The following is a 24,468-nucleotide window of genomic DNA, read 5'->3' as shown; positions in this document are numbered from 1 at the left end:
GAGCCTTTAAAAAACCCCCTTTGACCAAAGAACGCAATCTTGGACTCTCATATAGTGTTGGCAGCCATCTGCCACCGCATTTTCTTCTCRTCCCTTCCCCTTGCGTGCGCTGGTTTAGTGTGGCAGCGAGAGAGCAGGGAGAGATTGCAGCTGGCAAATAGGAAGGAGTGATTGGGTAGAGTTTGGAAAAAAAGGTAATTAMAAAAAAATCCCCTGCAATTGCAAATRCATGTATTATTTTGTTGGACCTTGAGAACTAAACTCTTAATTGTGTTTTGCAGGATATGAATGATTACTCTCCAGTGTTCAGCAAAAAGCTCTACAGGGGAATGGTTGCTCCTGATGCAGTCAAGGGCACTGTTATCGCCACYGTTTCAGCTGAGGATCAAGATCCTCCGGTAAGCAAAAAAGCTGTATTAATACTCTGCACCCCAGAGGGGAAAAAAAAAAAATCTTTAACCCTCATATGTGACCTAACTCTCTCAACACCAAAGGTGATTATCATGAGTCTCACAGAGTGGCGTCTCATGAATTTTTTATGACAACCCGTCCTCTGCCGTTGCGGACGTAGGCTGCATTTAAAATGATGGCTCCTGCAGCTGGCAAATCAATGACATGGCTCCTTTTTTTGCCAGGAAACTTTTTGGAAAGCTCCTTCCTGGACTCGGCAGCGCAGGCGGAGAGCTGGCCGAGAAGCCGTGCCTGCCCTCAGCTTAAGAAAGGAAGCAAAAGGCAACTTTACAAGATCGTTTTCTTGATTTGCGTTTTTTTTGTTGTTGTTGTTGTTTTTGGTCATTTGCAGTCATGGTTTGTAGTCGGAGACGTCGCAGGGGCGTCTGGAACCGAGCGGGTCATCGGTGGGCCTTCGTGGGCGCGTGGCGTATGAGCCGAGCGTGATTCACTTGGGGATAAACTTAATTTTGCCACTGGCTTTGATCGCCAGTCCCTAGTGGGGTGCCTGACTGGCAGAGCTGAGCATGTGGTTTTGCCTTGGTAGCTGTTCTGAAGGGTAACATCAATTTTTTGTAATCAGAAGTTGATGAACGCTGGTGGCCTGATGCTACGTGGAGGACGGTAAAAGCCAAAGGTGTTCTGCCAGGCAGGCTTAATTTTTAGTTGTTAACATTTGGTGTATTAAGGAAAATAATCTCATGGAGAGTGTTCAGAGGGCGTGTGCCGTGCACGCTGAAGGACACAAACAGGCAGCAGCTTAGCTAAAYGTGCTACCTGCTGGTTTATTTACCCCCAAAGGACTGAAATGATAAAGAAGGGCTTGTGTAAATGCAGTCCTTCTACCCTCTTGTGCAAAGTCCCAACTGCACAAAGGTAAGCAAGCTCCCTGCGCGTGGTGGGCATCAGCGCGGCATTGCTGGACTTGGAGGCATTAGGGTAATAATCATCAGCTGAAAATGCATATTAAAAAAAAAAAAGAGCGACCTCAACATATAGGTAATGGGTAGCGGTAGTTTAACAGTGTTACAAGTATTTGAGGAATGTTACAGAGGACACGGACACCGAGCGCTGTGTCTGCGCAACTGGTCTGGGACAGTTTCAGGCAAGGATTAGACCTAGGTGCCTGGTTTTCCGGTGCTGTGCTCSCAGAACGGATCCCGAGGTCTGCTCCGTAGAGCATGGGCGTGCTGGAAGAGGGTCCCAACCAGCCAACGTGTTCACCCCAAAGCTACTTAAGTTAAAGCAGAGTAGTCATCAGGCGCGTATGGATCAGGCTAGTCTGCAAGCGGGAGTTTCGGGCACCTTTTTTCAGGGTAGAAGGGGCCACTTCAGAAATAGTTTCATAACCTCGAACGCTTTCTTTGTGGCAGACCTGCATCCTGGATCTCTTCCAAAGAGAAATCTGGGTGTGCTTGTGTCTTTTGGCATGCAGCAGGAGAGAGCTGCCAGGCTTCGATGCTGCTATTGAGGGAACAAACTGCAGCACCTGTGAAGATGAGGGACACGCAGGATTAACCCGYGGTTTTGAAGATCTTCGTCTTGCTTTTAGGCACCAGCTGTACCCCCTTCACTTAGTCTTTTTGTTTTGGAGTTTAACATTTACACTTAAGCAAAAGGAAATATCTCTAGTAGCATGGTGGAGAGCTACGGTGGAGAAGTCCCGTTTCGCAGGGCTGGGGACGCATTCACGTTTTGGCAGCCCGCGTACGCTTGTGCTCTCGCTGCCTTTTTGCTCTGTGAACATCTAATACTGTCTGAATTCCCTCTCCCTTCCTTGGGGCACGCCTGGCCCGGGTTCCCACCACCGTCGCTGCTTAAAACCCGCAGTGATTTGCAGAGGAAAATAGCCTTGCTTGCTGCAATCTTGGAGTGTTTTGCTGGCAAACAAATTTTAAATTAGTTTAACACGACAACCTGTAGCTATACAGTCAGATCAAACCTTTGATTCCAGTCTGAATGCTTTGTACTGCCCTGTGTTTCTTRAATATCTTATTCTTCTAAAATATCAGGTGCAATAACCTGGGGACTACAAAATGGGTATCGTGAGCAGAGAGGGCAGCGTCTCTCGGGGGCGTTAGAAGCCGGCCAGGGTTAYGTTCCCGCTGTCTATTCCACAGAGATGCTAACTCGTTTTGCCCTGCATTTCTTCCTTGCAATAGTAGGTAGTAAACCTGGAGAAAAAGGATGTTTAGGATCAATAAAACTGGACAAGAAGCTGAATTTCTATTCCCTAGAAATAATTGAAATTTCTGCACAAGGAGGTTATTGAGATTTTTTTTTAATGAAGTATAGCAGAATATTTAATTTCAATGCCAGAGAATCATTTTAGCTTGATTTTTACACCAATATTCATTTTATATTCTTGATTGTGTTGTAACGCAGTATTTTGGCCTTGATAAAATATTTGCCCATTCTGATATCAACCCTCTTTTTGTCACCCTTGGGTTAATACTTTAAAAATACTAGGTCTAACCCTTTGCAGAGTAAGATATCAATGAAACACTGCACAAAACAAAGTACTTAGAYGACTAATTGAATTGGCATGTGCTTGTAAAAATGTTTTAATCCTCTGCAATTAGCAGTGTTTAATGCAGAGTTATTTTGCTTTTTCATTAAAAAAAACAATTATGATAGCCTATCAAACTGTCAGCAGAGTTTTTATTTAGATGCGCATAATGCCCTTTTGCCTTCTGGACTCTTTCCATTTCTAACAGCTATCAGTATCACGTAGGTGGATAAATGTAGAGATTGGACGTGAATGAGATTGTTAGGCATAAAAGGGATAAACTCCTGTAGCCATAAAGGCTAGCTATGGAAAAGATTTTTTTTTATGTAGTTTTAAACATAGAATAGTTTTTAAAAAGTTGCTTAAAAATAGAGAGAGAGAGAGAGAGAGAWGGACAGAAAAAAACATCAAGTGGTTTTATGTCTTTTTTTGACTGAATTAAGCCTGTTTAGATGTTTTGCGCTACTGGCAAATCTGTATTTATTTCAAGCCGGCTTTGACATTTCAGTGGTGTCACAAGGGATTTGATACGAATTCACCACAAATTCCTAGAAAAAAATAACCTTTTGTCTGTTCAGCAAGAATCCCTTCCTTTAAACTTGCCTTGAGGGAAGGAATGTTATTAGTTATCGTCATCAGCACTGGAGTGCTTTTTTAACCTGGTGGGATATTATTTAGACCATGCTAATACATCAGTTTCATCAGTTCAGGAGAAAAAAATATACTTCTGTTCTGAAAACAGTTTGGCTTTAAAATATGCTTGATTATCGGGACAGTTCTAAAAGAAGCCTAACTAATCTGAAGTAGCTAAGCTTGAAATTTTCTGTTGCCRTTTTACAAGTAATGTAGAGTATGCCCCTGTCAACTTTAAACTAAGCCCAGAGTAAATGTAAGGAAGATCTTTTTTCATCATCGGCAGTAATAACTTTGCAGACCTAATCAGCCCGCTGTCTTCAGCAAATCCCTGCTTTGCACTGCGGTGTCGCATTAATGTGCRCGGTATGAAAATCCAAACTGAAATGCTCAGAGCCTGCAGGAGATTTTGGTGCAAAGAAGGCAAAGTTGAATTTTCCAACAGCAGAAGAGCAGGTCTGGAGACAGGCGTGAGGGGTTGGCTGGCGTCGCTGGATTTGGCTCTCCCTTTCCTCCTGAGGACACCGTCTTCAGCCCGTTCCTCCCTGGGGCTGCCGGAGTGGGGCTGCAGTTGAGTTTGGCGTCTTGCAGTGGGGAAAGATGAGTTCAAAAGGAAGACCTGGAGAAGATGACCCAAAAGTAGGGCCTCGGTCTCCTCCGGCCGTGGGGATGGAAGGGCTGCAGCTCTTTGAGCTCTTCAGAGGCCCCTACGTGTAAGCCCAACAGTTCCTCCTAGTCCCTTGACGGCAGCAGCGACGGGCACGTAGGTGGTAGAAGAAAGGTTCGTGCCACCAAAGTCAACCTTCATGAATCATCACCTCGAGCAAAGCACGCAGATTGTGTAACCTGCTCCGTTCCTCTCTTGACTACGGAAGCGCTCGTTCGGTGACGTTCCTGAGAAACGATCCCGTTTTACCTGTGGCCGACGGCTTCTGAAGGACAAGTCGCGTACGTCGGCACGAGCATTAAGCGTTCGCTGGGGAGAGCACAGACGACGTCCTACAAACAASAACATAGGTGAAAGATGAGAGGTGGGAAGAGACTGACTTGGGGCAGAGAGTTGTGTGGATTATGGTAGCGTAGCATTTCCTAAGTGATCCAGAAAGTTACGGCGCATAGGGGCGGGAGTATGAAGARGAGCTCCTGTATGTGGGTCACAGAAGGTAAGGATGAACTTTTATATGAAGTACCATTGATTAATTTATTGGAGACATAGGTTAGAGGGTGACCTTCATTTATTTATTTTATTTTTTTAAGAACTTCTCCCCCACAACCTCCATGCAGTAAATTATTTGTTACTGAGTATATCGTACAGCTATGGATGTGGGTGTATGTGTGCGTGCGTGAATGAAGGAACATCCGAGCCGGGATCTGAATGTGTGGGTTTTGTTAATTGAAGCGTATGAACCTGATGCTTAAAAAGTTAAACCATCATCAGAATGCAAATGTAGAAGACAAGATTGTTTCCGTTGCAATAACCRTGGATTTGTAATTGTTAAAAGTTATCTGTGCTGAATTCAGATGCTCCCAAGTGGAGATTTTATTATGTTTTTATTTTAACCTGTGGATTTCAAAGCAGTCATAAAATCTTGGCCTGAAGGCAYGAGAGATCTCTGATAGTTACTCCTTCAACTCCTTAGTGAAATGTCAATTAAAAGTTAGAAAGCAGTGCTTTTTGCTAAGGGCTAGAGTAGGATTTGAAGGCTTGTCTTGAGCAAATGTCACTTTTAATTCTTACCAGTTTTTTATTTCTTTTATTTTCCAGTTTCATTTCACTTCTTTTGCAGTAACTGAGAATTATTTTTAAAAAGCTATTTTTACAAAGTTACTTTTAATTTTTTTTTAAGAAAAACTGTAATCTGAAATACCATTCTGGTCATTGAAATGCGATAAATTAGATTTGCATATGTTTCTAATATATGTCATATGAACTAACATATTTGGTTTATCGGTACTGTCCATATTCTATTTTTTGACAGTTTAGAAGTTTATTATCTCTCTTTTTTTTTTTTTTTTTCATTCACATGATGGTTGCTCACCCTGTCTTTTGTAGAAGAGCTTACATCTAATTCCAGACACATTATGCTGTAAGGGATAACAAAATACTGAGAAGGAAGGAGCAGAAAAGGGAAGAGGGGAGAGCAAAGGGGATTAGGGTAATAGACTCTGACCATATTTATATGGCTATCGAGGAAAAGCTTGAGTAGCTCCTCAATTCTTGCTAAATAACGGGTACATCTTACTAAAGTAGAAATCATCAACTTCTTGTAAAAGCATTGCAATAGASGTTAATCTTAGGAAGAGATAAGTCATCCTGATCCCATCCCAGGAGAGAGGTAAGCACGTTCTGCGCGAAGTATTTGCATAATCTCTTGGAGGCGTACGCGGTGGAGCGTTTGAAATATTTTGTTGCGTAGCGATCTGGAGGACGAGTAGCCTTTTTCAGAGCGACCGAGAAAAGCACGACGCTTGCTTCGCGGCGGGGAAGCAACGCCTCGGGGCGGGTGGGGGGGCGCGCCCAGCACTTGGTGGCCTCCAAGCTTAGGCTGACGCAACGGGACTTGCTGTATCTGTGCAGCCCCCGTGTGAGTGGCTCYGGGGAGTCCCAGGTAGGATGGGCTTGGTGTATACACGGTGTACCAGGTGCCTGAGCAAGCCCAGGTGGAAATAGGCCAGGACTGAGCGACCTGATTTTTGCGTTGTTAAATTGCTTTATTTTGCTGGAAGAACTCCGTTGACTCTCTTCTAGTTGAGTTTGCCTGGAGTTCCCGTGGACTCCCTTTGGCTCCAGAGCGTGACCCAACCAAAAGGCGTAGTCRAAAGCGAGGAAGGGTTGCAAGCAGGGTGTTCTGTGAAGTGCATGACTGTACCCAAGTTTGGCGTCGTTAGGAAAACCCAGATAYGTTGCATCTCTACTGAGGACGCCGAAGAAGTGTTTGTAGCCGGCAAGGTAGGTGTGTGAGAAAACGCTCTAYAGAAATGCCTACTTTTAAGATGAGGGATGAGAATAAAAGCAAGATCTGMGAACAGCGAGACAAGAAGCTTGGAGTTGTAGGCGTAAGCCTGGGATAACAGAGAAAGAAATGTCAAAGATYACAGGATTGCAGGCCAGTAAGGAAAGCGCTGCCAAGAGAGGCAGAGAAGGGAGGAAGCGAATACCCGTTCAGAGGAAAATGAGGCGTTTACTTTTGGGCGTGTTAGCGCATTAGGGTTGAGGGATGGTGAGAGCGTAGGATGCTGGACTACTGGTGTTTCTTAGCTTCCCACACGTAGCTGCAATTACATTTACTAAAACGTAGAGCGTTGATTAGTTAGTGTGTGCTGCTTCGCTTTGGCTGAYGCAAACAGTCTCTGCTGTGGCTTCTTCCAGGGTTATCTTCTAGTCCCCATAGCATGAGACACCTTGACTCTGTGTTTGGACTAAGTCACTGTCTGAAGCTCTCAAGCAGTTCTCAGTCCTGTCAGCCCAGTGTTTCGCATCCTCAGGTAGCAGACCTCTCTTCCTTGGGCAAACAACTGACCCTTTTTAGCCAGTGATTGATGAGAGGGGTCGATAGAGGTGCRCAGATCCCGCAATCCTACGTCCATCAGACGCGGAGAGGCTCTTCACGACTGCCCTCTGTCSCTTCTATCCCTGTTGTTTTGGTTTGACGTAACAGGATGAATCCTCTGAATTTTGGGCGAGGGGGAGGCTRATTTGACTTAAACCAAAACTAAATATGTAAAATACATACCAAAGTTTCCAAGTGTGCGTTTTAAACAAGAGAGTCAAGTGTGGAGGGACTTGAACAGTTGCGGATTTAAGCTCATTTCCTCCTCCCCCCCCCTTTTTTTTTTAATTTGCTGCCTGTGCGTATATGACAAGCTACTCAAGGACGCCAGTGATCATCCCTGGAGGAAAAGAAGTGTTTTCTTCGCTGCGATCAGCCTATGCCTTATTGAAGTGGCAGGGTGATGAAAGGTGCCAGCTAATCATGACCATCTTCTCTGAGTGCTTCACCCTCCAAGCACTCAGAAAGGAAGAAAGGAGAGGGACTCAAGCTGTTTGATAGATGCTTAGTTTGCTTGTGACAACATTCCTGGGACTGATGCGTGCCATTTTTTTTTTTCTTTTTTGTACGGGTTGTCCCTGTAAAAGCTGGGCTATTTCTTCCATGGGCTGTTCCCCTGCATAGTCTTGTTTTGTTGATTTGAAACGCCGATAGAAACAGATGCAGAACACCGATTTTTACGAGCAGCCTGCCTCCGGAGCTCCAGAACATCTCATTTAATGGTTTCTCTCGTCTGGTAACATCTTGTAACGTTGTTGTTCAGCGAAGCCCTTTTGTGAAATTGAGAGCAGTCGTCCTTACTGTTTCGCAGACGCCCCGTAAAGTTAGGATGCGCAAAGATATTTAATTAGGGATTTGGCAGATATTTGAGTAGAGATAAAAGCGTTTTCAGACAGCCAGGGCTCCGTCTTTTAAAACCTGTTCCTGCTGGATTTCTTAGTGCCCGTTGCAGATTTGTTTAAGGGAAGCATCCTGTCAACGTAATGAGCTCTTAAAGGAGAGGGTCCTGCTGCTCTAGAGGGGTGGAGATCTTGGTGCTGCAGCAGCAGCTTTGGGAAATGTTGTACCTCCCCATAGTCCCCGCAAGGTCTTCTGTCCTCTGCCCAAACTGGCGGCTAGATGCCGCAGCACTTGTATGGTGTTTTTTCCCCCTAATCTTGTGGAACACATTTTTAATACRGATATTTGCTGTCATTTAAGGAGTGATGAATTCTGTTTTACAAAAAGTCAATAACCTATTCATTAGTTAATTTTGACCATTTCTAGTGGTTGCTTTACTTTGAGCATGTTACAAAGAGCACATGCAGCCATCTGTAAATTTTTGCTTTTAGCAGCTCCTCGGTATTTTTCATYGAAATAACTCAACAAAGTTGGCCTCGGTGAACGTTTTCCGACGTAAAGCACTACCGATGTCAGTGGGAATCTATAGATGGMGATAATTTAATAAACTTCTCACCGGTTTCACATTTTTACTGTAGTACACCTAAGGAGGTTTCTGACTTGAGCCACAAAGTGGTATTCACCCAAAAGGCACGTTTATAATGAATATATTTATAAATCTTTATAAGGAGAATAAAGAAATCTTTATTCATTATGATATACATACACTATTCATTCACTATTCATACTACCACATAGGTGTAAAATCCAGTCCATTTGTATAGGTGCGCATCTGGGATCGTGACTAGGAGTAGAAGCCAAATGAAGTTGAGATGCACTTTGTGATGCCCGGACAAAATCATTCCAAGTCGTTGCACCYCTGCACGTCTGGATAGCGGGAATAATGATTCTCAGCTTCCCTTTTAAAAGTGCTTTCAGAAATGTATGTGAAAACCTGCTTTATCGTGCATGATGTAAGCGTCGTCGTGTTACAGTTCTCACCGTTTTTTGTGGCTTGGAGTCTCCTGGCCTCCATGTGCATCTTCTAACGTAAGGGTTGGGGGCATTTTCCTACCCATCGGATACAACGCAAGCCAATAGCATTTTCCCCAGACCAAATGGAAACTCAAGGAATTATGCAGCTGTAGAAGAAACGGCTGAAGGAGGACGAGCTTTAGAACAAGTTCTCCTATTAGTCTGGAACTTGCAGGAGAGTTTCTGGGTTCAAATCGCTAATGATTATATGTTTGGATATTTTTGAAATTTGCACTTTGGGCRTTTTGCATACAGTGCAGCTGATTTCATCCCTGAACTCGTCGTTGGGATAAAATTCCTGTTAAAATARCAAGACTTTTGCCTCCAAGTCAAGATGCGTGTTAGAAATGGTGGTGCACATTTTAAACAAACAAAATGTTTAGAAATTGTGACTAGGGAATTCTAGCATAATGTCCAAATAATGAGAGAAAAACTGGGGCAGGGGGGGGATGCTTTTGACATGGGTCCTGCCACGTAAAACTTCTTGCTGTGTTGGTTTATTTGAGAATTTTACCTAGTGTTTTGGCGTTTTGCTGTTGACATACGAATGCCATAGACGTAGAATCTAAATTAAATCAAAACAGAAGCAAAAGATTATTAATATTTGAGATAATTAAAACTTACTTGTAAATAGATTTCCCTAGTAAATCTCTCTGGAGCTGTTAGGGTTACACTGGTGCCAAAATGCAGTAAATAAAAATAAGTCTCGGTTTTGTTATTTTCAGAAATGACAGGAGGAAAGCAAACTTGATGGCCCTATCAGGAAGAATAACATGATGAGATTTTTGTTTATTTTAAAAACAAATTACCTTGAGTGTGGATGTTTAATGATGATAGCTTTTAGTCTCCCCRGCAAATGTTAGGGCCGTGTCTCGATAACAAAACAGAGTGGATTTCAGCAGGTAATTTCCTCTTAATTGCAACGTTGAAGAGCTAAATCACAGAACGATGGGGGAAAGTCGTATAATCACCGTTTGCACATCTTTAATGTGCACATCCTAGCAAAGTAAGTTTAACTCCTACGATGGTTTTTCATACATTGCTTCACCAAACACGGAAGCGTACGTGGCAGACGCGGTTCTGGATTATCAGAGGTGCTGCCTTGCCCGTTGCGGATGCCCCGGCGGATGCGACGGAGGAGCAGCTGCGCAAGGCTTCCCCTGAAAGGCGAGGAATACCTTGGTTGCATCCAGCCCAGTCTCGCTTTTCGTTACGCGCGACGTATTAGCATAGGTTTTTTGGAGAGGGAGGAMGGCCGACATGGCCGGGCTGCCTCTTCTTCTTGCTGTCTTACTCTGTTAGTATGGCTTAAGAAGAGTAAGGACGGTTAAAGGGAGGGGTCTTTTTGCACGCTGAGCAGATGAGTTTGCAGCCCAGTTACCCCTTCTCTTACTGTGCCCTTAATAAGGACTATGCAGGAATGAGACTTGAGTATTTTTGCTTTTTTAACCTCTCTAAAACTGATACCACCGATGAAATTCTTATGGAGTTCCTACAGTCTTGGTCGTATTCATTACCACGATATAAAATATCTACCCTGAGTCTATTTCATTAAAGCTCTTAATTCAGTCTATATATTTTGTACAAGCACTTTGGTGCGGTTTTATTGCATCGAGAGAGCGTTCTCAAATACCACGTGAGATTTAGTGAGTTTAAACCACTTTTGCAGTGTTTCAGGTACTGTGGGAAACTGCAAATTCCCCGTTTCGTTATAGTTAGATGAGTTGATGCCGCGCATTGGATAGATGCTCAGAAACAGCAAAGCTGTTTTGTACCACGTTATTGAACACAAGAGGACGCTGCCAATTCCCTATTAATGAAACTTGGTTTTTTGGATGCTTTGCCTGTTTAAACACAAGGTACAGATCACAACTGAATCTGGAGTCCAGGCTCACAGAGATGTTTAGAAAGTAGAAACGTACTGATTTCACTAAACGCTTCTTTGAATCTAGCAAATAACCTTTTGAGTTTGTGAAACGTGGGCGATGCACACTTTGGTGCCCAGAAAAATAGTCAGTGAGGTATGGGTGTGTAAAAYCCCTTTGCTTTAACGCTGTGCTCCCTCTTCTTTTTTGCTGCCTTTTTTTCTTATAGTCCTTTAGCATGTAATTTAAATTCATACCAGCTTTGCTGGCTCAGTAGCCTGTTACTCTGATTYGGGAGCAGCTACCTGTTGGACTGTGTTGGAGGCACAGTTGCTCCACAGCCTTTGAAGGACCTTAGCTGGTAACTGCTGCCGTGAGATGATAGGAATATGGTGGATACGTGCAGAAACTAACTTCTTCAAAAGAAACATTATTTGTTTAGCAGGTTAATGTTGAAATAGGTAAAGCAGGTAACTGGGCTTACATGTTAAATCCTGTTCAAAGCTCGGTTAGCCAACCTTAAGCACTGTCCTTGTTCTGCTGTTTAAGAAGTTCAGGAGTTAAAAATGCAAGCCGCAGTCTATTTAATTTTTATGTGTTTTCTACAACTTAAACGTTTCTTTTTCCCAGTCATCTCCATAGCGAAATCTTTCCAAATCTCTGATCCTTTTCCTTGCTGGACCTCTCGGAGGTCGCCAAGAGATACTTCTTTTTGAGAAGGCTCTCTGAAAAGCACCCTTCTTTTTGGGGGCAGGCGGCGAGTTTTCTTCGCGATGGCCAATGTTATCAGCATTTCATTTTAAGCCGTGGTTGACTTGGCGAGATAGGCAAAGACGACATGCGCCGATGGGTTTGTTTTTGCCTTGCAGGGCACGCCGGCGAGCCGAGTCCGGTACAAAGTGGAYGTCGTGCAGTTCCCTTACAGCGCCAGCATTTTTGATGTGGAGGAAAACTCGGGCCGCGTAGTGACCCGGGTGAACCTCAACGAAGAGCCAAGTRCAGTGTTTAAGGTATGTATAAGCGTTATCGCGGCTGCACGTTGTTCTTTTCACCCTTATTTTTTATTGCTGTGCAGAGCCTTGGTGTCTGTGGCGGCAGCGATGAGACGGGACAGATTGCAAAGCTGGGAGATGCTGGTTTTGACCGCAAAGCAAGACTCTATCTTTCTAATACACGTCTTCACAGCCTCTTTAAATTTAGAAAGGTCTTGAAGGGGGGGAAGTCAAGACAATGCCTTTTGATGGATACGATTGTTATGATTTTCATCAAAAATTATTGGGACAGTTCTTCCTTTTTCAGTCTGTGCAAAGAAGGTTAATTGAAAAGGGAAGTGCTAGCAAGCAAAATATCTTATTTGTGTATATATATATGTGTATATATATATGTATGTATACGTATGATTTTCTTATCTGGAAACTACCAACCTTCTATATAGCTGTTAAGCTGTTTTGTTTCTTCTTGCCTCTTAGTGGTTTATTTTTGAAATTAGAATTAAGGAGAGGCTTACTTGTGCATCTATAAAGATAGAGAAGTGTCCACGTCACTATTTTCCACTTCGGAGAGTCCTATCAAGCCGTACTCTGAGCATGACTAGTATTGCATGCTGTCGTTGCTTTAGGAGCTTGAGACATTGCTCGTCTAAGCCTTTTTCAGGTTTTAATTAATACATAATAAAAACCATGAACTGGTGGAGAAAACTGCCCCCCTGCTCTTGTTTTAGGCTGTTTGAGAACAGCTTGGACTCTTGCAGCAACRAGATGAATTCCCCTTGCTAGAACGAGGCGCAGACCTTCTCCGTCTGGTCACCTCCCGAAATCAGGACAAATGTAGAAGTATGTTGCAAGTCAACATACAGATGCTCTTGCCTATACTGAGAGAGWGATTTTCTGTGTCGTTTGTAGTTAGTCGTCATTGCCTATGATGATGGGGATCCCGTGAAGTTTGACACCACTACTGTGGAAATYGTTGTGCTACAACCGTCGGTAATTCCCCGGTTTACCCAGGATGAATACAGGTAAAGTGGTTTTGCTTTCAGGTTACAACTGTTATTTTTATCAGTCGAAATACATTTGAATGCCAGTCTGGTGTATTTTGGTTATTAAACTACCATACTGTCAGTGAGTCCTGAATTATTGTTATGTTTAGGCATTTGTTACGTTGCAGTAATTTTTCCTGATACGGGAACCTAACAGTATCTTATTTCCTTTAAATTTGATTACTCAGTTGCCATTTGGTTACAAGAAGGATTAGGTGCGCGTTATAATGTCACGTTTTAAAAATCTTAATGCGAAAATTAAAGATGGGAATTGGACGTGACAYAGTGAAGTAGACCCTTTCTGCTCGTGGTAAGAGGAAAATGTGATCTTCCTCGTGATCAGAGTGTTAATGTTTGGAAAGAATACGTTAAACAGGATGCCTCTGCTGGGAGGCAGTGCTGCAAATTGAAACTGCCAGGTTTCATACAGACTTTTATTTTTTTGTTTTAGTTGGCACAGTGTGTCTTGAGGGTARAGCTCAGCTCAGCGGTGCTGCCTGCGAAATGGTAAATCTTTGAATGTGGGCCGCAGACCTTCTGGAGTATCCAGAATGAGTGACTCGGTGGTGATCTTGGCTTGCGTAATTTTTCTGGTTTGAATAGTGCCAGTGTTGTGTTTTTATGCTCTTTTTCAAACTTTATTCCTGTATATTAAAAAAAAAAAAAAAAAAAAAAGTAAAAAGTCATAGTGGAGCAGTCTTGCAGGTGGCAACAGAGTAGAGCAAAGGAGAGATTGGAGATTTGCGTGGTATCCCTTGGCTCTCCCACTGCAGTGCTGCGTAATTTGGGGCAAATTCCTTTGTTTCTTTTATTCCCATCTTATCACGCAAATCTCTCTCTAGTGCACGCGTCTTTAGGTGCGGCCGTCAGCGGGTGCTGCAGGTTGGTCCTGTGCTCCTAGATGGGGTTTAACTTCATTAAGGATGTGGGTGCCCTCTGTGGGGCTCTGGGTCTCGAATATTATAGAGGAGTCTGAGCTCGCAAAATTAAGTGTTTTCTAAACCGAGCGTCGTTCGCTTGTCCTGCAAAAGCACAAAGCACAGCGAGGCAAAAAAAMCACCCCCAAAAAACAAACAAACAAAAAAAAAACCCAAAGGATCAAATAAATACAATCAATAAATCGCTTTCTGAGGAAAATCAAACTGGCTACGTGGTTTGAGCGCTCTGTTCCCAACTTGTTGTTTTTCTTGTCCACCGGTTCTCCTCAAAACGCCTCTCCGTCGACCTCCAGATCAAGTCATTGATCTAAAAGTTTCTGCTCCTTCTACGCAGGGAACAGCAGCACTGTCATTTCTTAATTAACAGAGCGCAATTAGTAGCACAATGGGACAGTGAAGACCAGATGTGAAGTGAACCTCCGGTGAATAAAAAGATTTTTCTTCTTACTACTTTTTTTTTTTTTTAGCAAGCCTATCCTCGTATGAGTGCTTTCTCTCTTTTTTTAAAGAAAGTAGAAGTTCAAAGGGGCTTGGGACTTTTTTTGTGTTTTGTTAATTAATAAATATCACATTCTCTTTGCAACCAGAAGGTCATTGCTAATAGCGATGTGCTGCAGCAGCAGGAAATTAAATGTTAACTGAAAGCGGCATCGTTGCTTCCTAATTATTGCCTGTGGGYACATTAAACAGGTGTTCAGATATTTCATGGTGGAAAAAAAAGGGGGGGGGAATACTGGAAACTTTTAGCTCCTGTTAGCGTTTCATTATAGGTCCCTAGTCCAGTTAGAAATTCTGCGCCCACTTGTACAGTAATCTAAAGTTTGGTTCCAATTCAGGAGGAAATAGCCTCAAAWTTTGTTATTTCACATAATACATGATATAAATGTAGTATGGCAGCTTATGTCTATAGTAGGGACAACGCTCTGCAACGTGGCTGTGTTCCACGTAAAAGATTTTGGGACATGTGGGTCTCTCTCTCTCCATTGCGATAACACTGGAATGTTTTCCACTTAATTAAATCTGTCAACACCGTAGGCGGCTGTCACCCGAGCAAATTGCTGTGTATCGTAAGGCTTCACAAAGCAAAATTACGGAGGTGTATCGGGAGTCAATCGGAAGCGTTACTCCAAGCAGCTTTTTTTTTCAATCTGTTGTTTAGTCAAACAGTTATTCAAGATGTGGCAGAGGTACCGGGATATCCGACGCAGAGACGTTCGGGGCAGGGGAAGGTTTCCACCTAGGAAATCGCCCTTATTCGGTGCTTYGGTCAGAAAGTGCCGTTCGGCAGAGAACGGCGTCCGCAGCGTTGCGCAGGCCGGAGGAGGCCCAGCAGAAGGGAATGGTTTTACTCCCATCGCGAGTGTCCTGCTATAATTTACCCTCCTTTAAAACGAGCGAGAGGAARATAGAATTGTTAAGGAAAGATGAGTTATTCCTGGTAGGGGAACCAGTTAGTCTCTCCACACTTTTAACAGACCAGGATTGATGGTTTCATCAGAAATGAGGACAGCAGCAGCCAACGTTCCTTGTTAAAATCAAAAACAGGATAGAGAGGGGAAAAAGCCACAAGTAGGGTATGCACGCCGGGGATTTGGAGGAGAGGGAACGTTTTCGGGGATTTGGAGCGACAGTGAAGTTTTCAAAGCCGTCCTCTTGCTGATTTACTTATCTGAAATGATGCTTTGAGAAGTTGTAATTCATAATTTGTTTGGGCCTGTTTAGCCTGGAGAGGAGAGGACCAAGAGGGGATCTTATCAATGCCTCCAAATACCTGAAGGGAGGGTGTCAAGAGGACGGGGCCGGACTCTTTTCGGTGGTCGCCTGCGATACGACAAGAGGCAACAGGCACAAACTGAAACACAGGCAGTTCCACCTGAACGTGAGGAAAAATATCTTTCTTGGGAGGGTTAACAGAGCACTGSAACAGGTTGCYCAGAGAGGTTGTGGAGTCTCCTTTTCTGGAGATATTCAAAACCTGCCTGGATGCAACCCTGTCTAACATGCTGTAGGTGACCCTGCTTGAGCAGGGTGGGGGGTGGACTAGATGATCTCCAGAGGTCTCTGCCAACCTCAACTACTCTGTGATTCTGCACCTGAGACAGAAAGCAAAGGTGTAAGGAAGACGTGATGCTTCTCATCTGTCTTTGTGGACCAACTGCTTGGAAAATACCTGGATAATTTAGAACAAAGTGTTGAGAGCAAGCACAGGAAGCCAAGGTAGTCTAAATGTAGATGAAAAAAAGTTCAACAGCTGTTGTCATGATATTTACTCTCTGGTTTCTGTAGTTTTTGTGTTGCCACAACTTTTAGAAACTTGGACATCTTTTCCTGATTGCAAAAACTCAGCTGGAGAGTCAAGCCAGGTTAAGTGTTTGTGTTTGTAGAGCTTCTAGCAACTTTGGTTCCTGTGTCACTTTGCTCTACTTGACTCCTCGGAGAAGCTCCAGTGTGCAGTTTGTGACCTGACCTTTTTCCAGGAAAATACGTAAATTTCCTTTTTTTTTTTTTTTTTTTTTTTTTTTTTTTTTTTTTTTTTTTTTTTTTTTTTTTTTTTTTTTTTTTTTTTTTTTTTTTTGGTGTGTGATTTACATAATTTTTTTTTAGCCAGGAGAAACCGCTTCCCGTGAGGAGCAGGATGAAAAGAGTACGTGCAGAAATAGAAATGGTGCTCGTAATCCTATTTCATGTCAAGATGGAGTAGCCTAAGGTCGCATGCTGTTAAGGGTTAAAAGTAGCTAAGGCCAAAAAAATTCAGGAAACTGCAATGCGAGAGAAGAGATGATTTTACGAGGAGAGGGCTTAAATAACATTTTACCCAAGTCTAGCTAAAGAATCTCAGTAATGTAATTAAAAAACACCCAAATCAAAAAAAAATTTTTTTCGTTACTCTATAGTAGACTAGAATGTGTAATACATACACATCACATCATGAAACCGGTTTTCCAATTTATTACTGCTTTTGCTGGTTTCAAATTTAATTTTTGATTAAATCTCATGTTCGTACTTTTGGCGATTAGAAAAATTTCATGGTGAATTTAGAGCAAATTGGATAAAAGACAACTTGAAAAATGGATGAGAGCCTTAGACTGTAGCACGGGGGGGAAAAAAGCAGGAAAGAAAAAAGGAAAAGTTAAAATTTGACTTTGGCGATTAAAAATAGTTACGCCTTACGGAGCATTTGATGCGTGTTCTGCCTCTGTGGGCCCCTCTGATCGAGATAAGAATAATCCAGATAGGGCAAATTAAAAGATAATAACCTTTTGCAATTTGTGCTCCTTTTTCAGCCTCTTATCTTTATGGAGACGCTGACTTTGTTTTACTGCTGTTTTTCTTCTAGTTTTACAGCAGCATCTTTTAATTCTTCAGCGCTACACTGTGAAATAGATGCATCACAGGGAGAAATACAGGCACATCTTAAGCTTGTTCATGGGTAACTAAGTCAGAAGAGTAGGAGAGAAGACACGTTGAGCAGCTAATCTGATTTTTAGAGCTGCTTCTTTCCAGGGCCTGAGTCCTGGATGCTGGTGAGGTGGAAATAGCGATGCTATTTCGGTGAAAGCCTTAAAGAAAAGAGCGCCTAGCTTAAATCCCTCGTTGCCGCAACTGCTGTAGAAAAATCCGGTGCAAATGAGTGCTTGGATAGAAGCGTATCTATCTGGCTACGATTTAAAAAACAAGAACTAGGGACGCGAAGCAGTCGAAGGGCTCGGGGCCGCGAGGTTGGCGGTGCGCGAGCGGAAGAGCGCGTTACGAGCCAGATCCCGTTCAAATAAAAGCGACTTTCCTGCACGGCTTAGCTTGCAAAAGTGGGGTTTTTTCTTCCCCCCATCACGCTGGTTTTAATAAGATTGCGCTTTTAAGTACATTAGGACAGATTCCTTGACTAAAAATACGGCACGTGCCGCTTATCCCCTTTCTTCGGCTGCTGAACGACCCCATTGCTGTGTTTCGGGAGAAAAATCATTTATTTACCATGATGGAAATCATGCCTGAATACGAGATGCTCCGTTTTAGGGGTTTGGAGGGTACGAAGAGCGTGAGGTACAGATCCGTCGGTGCGGCCGTACTTTTCCTCATCCTTCCGTCCTTCCGTCCGTCCGTCCYTCTCCGGATCGGCGGGGGCGAGCRSGCGGTAACGCCGACCCTTCTGTTCGCTTCTGCAGACCGCCGCCGGTGAGCGAGAGCGCTCCCAGGGGGACCGCGGTCGCGGCGGTCGTTGCGGCGGCCCTGAACCAGACCATCGTCTACTCGATCGTTTCGGGAAACGAAGAGGGTGAGTAGCGGCGTTTCGGCCTTCGCGACGCGCACGCGTTCGGGAGTTTTTCAAGAAGCGCCGACGCGAAATAAAGCTTCCGAGATGAAATCCCGCCTGATCCGTCCCGCGCCCGGGGCAGGGAGGACTTTCTTCGTGCCGTTACCAAGCCTTTAGAGATCAGCTCCCTGCAAAACCGCGGAGGCAGCCCGTACAGCTGAGCGACGCGGGAAGACTTTGCTGCTTGGAAAGGGGCAGCGATTCCCATAGCTACGCTTCCAGCGGGGGGTAAAACCTGTGAGATTTTCTGTTGGCGTGGGGTCACGGATGTGTCGGTTGGTCTCCAGCTCCTGCTCTTCCTGTCCTTAAAGTTGAAACGTTGAGGGCTGTTAAAAGCTAAAGTGTTGAAACGAGTCTGTAGACGGCTTTGACGTCGGACTAGTCGCCGAGAAACCTGGTCCAAGTCATTCGAGGCTCCTGCCGCACGGTGGCCACGAGTGTTGTATCGCAGTGGCTGGTGGTTCAGGTGTGGATGTCTTCAAAAAGGAAGCGTCTCTCCTGCTGTTGGCGTCTTTCTCGGGCGTTTGCCGTGACGCACCTTGAAACGTCTCAACGAAGCTGCGCTGGGTGGTTCGGAGGGAGGTGGGAGGACGCGGCAGCCCACGCGCGTCCCTGGGGCAGCGGGCTGCGCATCTCGCCGGSATCTCTCCAGGCTGATTTTTCTGCTGCCGGCCTCGGACTCAGCTGCTGGGATCACTTGAAGGCAACGTCAAAGAGGCGTTAGATGGGTTTTAGAGTCCTCAGGGAGCGATGGCACGAGTTCCTGAAGGCATCCTTAGTGCCCTCACCAAAATAAGAACTTGATGCATGAAAAAAAAAGGGGGGGAAAGGGAGGGGGAGCATTTACAGGTTTTAGAAAGTTACTTCTGTTTTTGCTGAATTTCAGATGTCTTTGCTATTAACAACAGAACGGGCGTGATCTCTGTTAAAAAGCCTCTGGACTATGAAAGCGTGAACAGTTACGAGCTTCGAGTTCAAGCAGACTCGTTACAAGTGGTCCGGTCCTCCAATCTGCGGGTCCCTTCCAAAAGTAAGTTTAATAGCTTTCTTTTTTCTTTTTTTTTCTTTCTTTCTTTTTTCTTTCTTTTTTTTTTTTTTTCCTTTTTTGCAAGACTTCCAGGCAGAAAAGTTGTGTGTACAGATTCTTTTATTTTGGTTCTGTCTCATTGTAAGGGATTTTTCCTCCGTCTTAGTGGTGTCTTCATCCTAGTAAGATCTAGCCTTCGCTTTGGGAGGCTTTTTTGCTGATTTTATCACGATGGTCTGGGCAGTCTGGTCTTCTCTGGCTTAGTTAAAGGCCCAACCCATCTTGCAGGACCTCTGACTTAATCCCCATCCAAGCCTAACTGGGGCGGGGGCAAAAAAAACAGACTGTGTGCAGAAAGAAAGGTAGTTTCGTGTTACAGGCTTTTTGCACAGACAGTGTTGCCGTCTTGAATTTTCTCCTGTGTTTTTGCTCTGTATTTATCTCCTCTTTTTATTTATTTATTTTTGTACCTGTCTATCTATCTATATATATATGGGGGAGCATACCATGAAATTGGGGAATAGGCTATAACTAGAGAGACTGTACGATGGATTGCAGCCCACCTGAATTCCTCAGGCTTTCCTCTGCTGCCTGTGTAATCCAGGGAAGATTTTAGGAAATTGAGTGTGTATCATCATGGATATTTCCTATTCTTTAAGGGAAAAAAAGTGTGTTTGTGTGTGCGTGACGTAAGACATGGGGATTTTTCAAGGGTTACAGACTGCTCCTCCTAAATTTCTTCTGGGTTTGAGATTCCCATTTACAAAGCAGAGCTCTTTAACTGGAAGAAAACGTCTAGGTATGATTCCTGCATTTGATGTATGCTTTTTTATTTTCTCGTCACCTTTTCCTTCCTTGATGAGTTTTAATTAAGTTTCTCCACTACTTCAGAGCCTGGCGGCGTTGAATCGATGAACCGTGGTGGAAGCAAATGAGGCAGAACTAAGGCCCTGCCGTAGGCTTTGGTGACACTGAAATTCTATTTTCTGCGGCGCTGGCGATAGGTGCATTCAGTTTTCTGATGATGCCGAGTCTAAAGGGCTGGAATGCTGGCTAGAGGAATCAGCACCTTGCGATGCTGAACCCTGAAAGACCTGAAGTTTTAACAGCTTTTTCTAATTCAGTTCAAGTCAGACCTTTTTTKTGTCTTCTATTTGCGTCTTGGGTTGTCTTGCACAGTGGAGCCCTAATCTGTGTTTTGGGCTGCTGTAGGACAAATCAGGATCGTAACGATCAGCTTCCAGTTCTTTCAGTTCTCTTTCACTGGCTAAGACGAAAAACCGCTGGAAAAAGGGAACTTCACAAACCCGTAGGAGATGGGGTGTGTTCTGCAAAAAGAAGGAGCTGCCCTGCGATGATAGATCTGTCTGGCTTTTCTTCTCCCAGTCAGTACTCCAGAGGGGGGGTGGTTTTGGTGGCTTTGCTATGGGAGCTGCAGAGCTAAAAAAAGAAACTAGCATGATTTTTTTTTTAATTTAAATCGACTTAGAAATACAATTCGGCAAGCAAATGTATCTCTTGGGTAATCTAACACATCTGAGGTGGGAATATGCTTGCRTTCACAGTCGGTAGTTTTACCTGTTTCGGAGGATCCTCAGGTTTCCCACGGAGCAGCTTGCTGGATGCTTCTGCTCTCAACAGAGGTTGAAAGATCCCAAAGCTTCGTCTTCTGGTCTTGGGAGACATTTTTTTTTCTCTCAATGGGACTGCGGTTTTTCGCTGTATTAGTATTGCAGCCAAAACCATTAGGAATYCCGTGTAACAAGAGAGAGAAGCGACTGTTCGCAGAGCCTCCTCTTTGATTGAAATTTTCTTTTGCTGTATTAAATTACATAGTCGAGGCAAGAGGTGGTCGTTTAAAATATATGTAAGGCAGCTGGAGAAGACTGCACAGTCTACTGCAGAAACTGCAGATGTCCATGTTTCACGTTATTCAGATGCTTAAGTCGCTCTGTCGGATTATAGCTGCTTCTCACATGCGTAAAAGTAATTTTYGGTAATTTTTCATGTTGTTCAGTTTATCTGCACAGATCAGTGTGAAAAGCAAATAATGGATTATTCCTTTGAGGAAATGTCATTTCTCTTTTTCTTTTTTTTTCCACCCCCCTCCCTTCTTTTCTTCTACTCATACATTTTAAAAGCACGGTATTTGGAATGTTTTTTTTTTTTTCTCTGTAAACTATGATAGTTTTCCCCAGATTTGCTTTACTTCTGAGGTCCTCACTGGTTTCCCTTGAGCTGGATCACCAGGTAGACATAATATCTTTGGCGACTTTGGCAAGCCTCGCGCTAGGTTAACGCAGTTAATCCCGAAGCATTGAGACCGCCTAGCGCGTGCGCGGCCAACTCATCCGATACTTGTGCCTTGGGGCAGCAAGCAGGTACAGCAAAGGTTGCATGGGTCTGCAATGTAAAGTTTTGCGTTGTCTAGAAGGTATTTTTGTGCTGCCCTGTTGTATCTGCTCAGATGAGTTTACAGGCTCTGTGGCAGAGCCCGGGAAGCATTTGCGTGGGACTGGGAGTAATCAAAATATGTAAAATAAGCACGTGCAGTGGGAAAAGCAAGCTACTGTACACAACTTAACTACTAGGATTCACCTGGCTGTTTGTTATCTCTTTGTAATACCGGTGAGAACTTGGTACAGCCAAAAATCTGTGTTACGGAAGCACACCGTTCCTATCTGTGCCTTTTTATTTGCTTGGAAAATAACTTGCATGTCTTCGTTGTATTTCCCCCCAAAGAGCTTTTTTCCTAAAGCAAGCAATGGCAGCCCTTTTGCTTGCGTGCCCGTTGAGATGGCCCTAATTCCTTGTGTACGGATGATGGGGATATCGTATGGAAAGCAAATGTGCGCTCAAAATTAAATCAGAGTTCAGTCAAAAAAAAAAAAAAAACAAAAAAAGGGAAATGCAAAACCCAGAGACGTAGTAAATATACAAAAAATCCACTGATTTATATCAAGTTCCTGCTTTTCTTGCCAGGTGTACCATTATTTTGAAGGTATTTTTTGTGACGTTACTAATGCACTTGTTTCAGGTGATGGTTTATGTGTAAAACATGGCAAACTATATGCAGTAGGCACTGAAGACTCCCGGCCCCGTGATGCACCCATACTTTCATTTCTCCGTTTCAGGTAATACAGCCAAGGTGTTCATTGAAGTGCAGGACGAGAACGACCACGCCCCTGTCTTTACSAAAAACCTGTACATTGGAGGAGTGTCTGAAGATGCGAAAATGTTTTCTTCTGTGCTTAAGGTTAAGGTGAGACTGACATTTTTGAAATACCATTTGCAAGCTGTGGAAATACCTTTTTTTTTTTTTTTTAATGGATTAGAATAAAAGCTCTTTGTTTTATATGAAGTACTCGATGATGTGGTCTGTTGTGCTAGGTAGTCGTTCCTAAAATAAGCCCAGAGACGCTCAGGGACAAAAGATACGCACTGGTAGCTGGAAAGAGGTGTTGTAACAGTAGCCCAGAAGGCTCACTGAAAAGGCATGTTTGCTTACTAACACTGTATGAACTATGCAGACTCAGTTCAATGTAAGCCAAGCCCCCCAAAAGGGTCACGTAGAATGTGCAGTGCTTGTGCGCTTATACTAAAGATTTATTTCTGCGCAAATGAAGAAATTGCAAAGTGAATTCTGAAGTAGCGTTGTATGTTGGAAGTAATACCTTCAGAAAAACATTGGCCAAATTTCTGTTTATAATCCTTTTCTTTTTTAAGGGACACTGGATTTTTATACCAGGAACACAAAGTTGTCCTTCCCCCTACAATCAGTGTGCACGATCACGTATCTGCCTGATCGAATGAAAAGGAAATTGCAGATGCACAAATTAGTGAGATGGTGGCACTGTTTATGTTGAGATGATCTGAGATCAGATGAGCTGAGTTTGGAAGGCACAGATAATATTTCTGTTCAAAAAAAGAAAATACAAAATTACGGTATGAATTKGTCACAAAAAAATTGGACCGGCTGTGAAATCATTCCTGTATTTTGTGGACACCTGATTTTTTTTCAGCACAGATGCTCACGAGTGTTTAGTCAAGTTGCTAAAAAAGTCTAAAGAGAAGAGCAAGCGTACAAGTAAGGGATATTTGGGGTGAAGTTAGGGGGAATGCACAGTTACCCTTCAGAAACATTTGATTCAGAAAAGGTGATCCGAGGACAGATGAGGAGTATCCGAGGAAGACGCRAAAGAAATTACAGTGTTACGACTCCAACTTGCTCCTGTTAAAACCTGGGCCAGCCTTCTCCCCGACTTCGCTGGCAGCCAAAATAGAGCAAGGTGCAAGACAGAAGTTGTTTCTTGTGCAGCTCATCAAGCATACTGTGCATTTAAATAAAATAAAATAGGAAACATTTAAGTGCTTGTTGCAGAAAATCAGACTGTAGTTTATTGTTCCAGCTTTTTCAACTGTCAGTGCTACTAACTTTGTTGTTTTTTACTGTCCTTCAGAATAAAAAGGARTTCTTCTGTTAAATGCAATATCCATTTCAATTAGTGTTCAATTAATAAAATTAATGYCTTTTGAAGAGTTCAGGTGAAAAGAATTTAATGAGTAGTTTTTTCCAAGTTAAAATTTTTAAGAGCATTAATGGAGTCTGCCCATAACTTGCATTATAGGCAATATTTAAATTTCCATTCTAGTGGGGAGACTAGGGTCTTAGTAAGAGTTGTAAACACTTGCTTTCACCTTCTGCGCTCATCAATAGTTGCTAAATTTCTTAAATGAAATCTCAGTAAGTTTGAGAAAACACTGATTCTTTGCATGTTCTCAGCGTACCGTGAGGAAGGGGAGAGTGTTTCTTTTAAAGTTTAAAATTGTGTTTATCAAAAAAAAAAAAAATAAAGGACTCTGATTTGAGCCAGTGTTTTCTTTGTGTTAAAACCAAGYATGCATGAGATACGGCGATGACTCTGTTAATTAACTCTTGACTACTTTTTTTTTTCTTTTTATCACTAAATGGTAGATTCTGTTCAAAAACCTGAAAGGTGAAGACTGCTATTTCTAGTAGTTCCATAGTGGAGGAGGATTTATGTAGTAGGTCATAGTAAAGGCATTTATTGTGCTGTCTGTATTGTAGAGGTGACTCTTGAGGCTTGGTTCTCCAGGCGAGATGGGATGCTTCAGAAATGGCAAGGCAGAGGGGATAAACCAAAGTCTGTAAAAGAGCAGGATGTATTAAGAGAGGAAGTAGGACAACTCAATTCAGTGAAAAGAAAATAAGG

At 43.2% G+C, this 24,468-nt stretch overlaps 1 protein-coding gene across 3 annotated transcripts in view; it reads left to right on the top strand.

The window, feature by feature from the left end:
- The window catches only part of LOC146597464 (protocadherin-15-like), a 593,579-nt gene that overhangs the window by 526,815 nt on the left and 42,296 nt on the right, over positions 1-24,468 (top strand). For all 3 annotated transcript variants that reach the window (XM_085302026.1, XM_085302025.1, XM_085302024.1), the window contains exons 27-32: positions 282-398; positions 11,792-11,932; positions 12,824-12,936; positions 18,059-18,168; positions 19,094-19,237; positions 22,369-22,496. In XM_085302026.1, coding sequence (XP_085158152.1) covers positions 282-398; positions 11,792-11,932; positions 12,824-12,936; positions 18,059-18,168; positions 19,094-19,237; positions 22,369-22,496 — 753 coding nt within the window. The remainder of the gene's footprint in view (positions 1-281; positions 399-11,791; positions 11,933-12,823; positions 12,937-18,058; positions 18,169-19,093; positions 19,238-22,368; positions 22,497-24,468) is intronic.

Source organism: Rhea americana, unplaced genomic scaffold (assembly GCF_003343005.1).
Source record: "Rhea americana isolate MKP2758 unplaced genomic scaffold, rheAme1 scaffold_183, whole genome shotgun sequence".
NCBI lineage: Eukaryota > Metazoa > Chordata > Aves > Rheiformes > Rheidae > Rhea > Rhea americana.
Note: the sequence above shows the minus strand (reverse complement) of the source record. Positions and strands in the feature narration are given on the sequence as shown.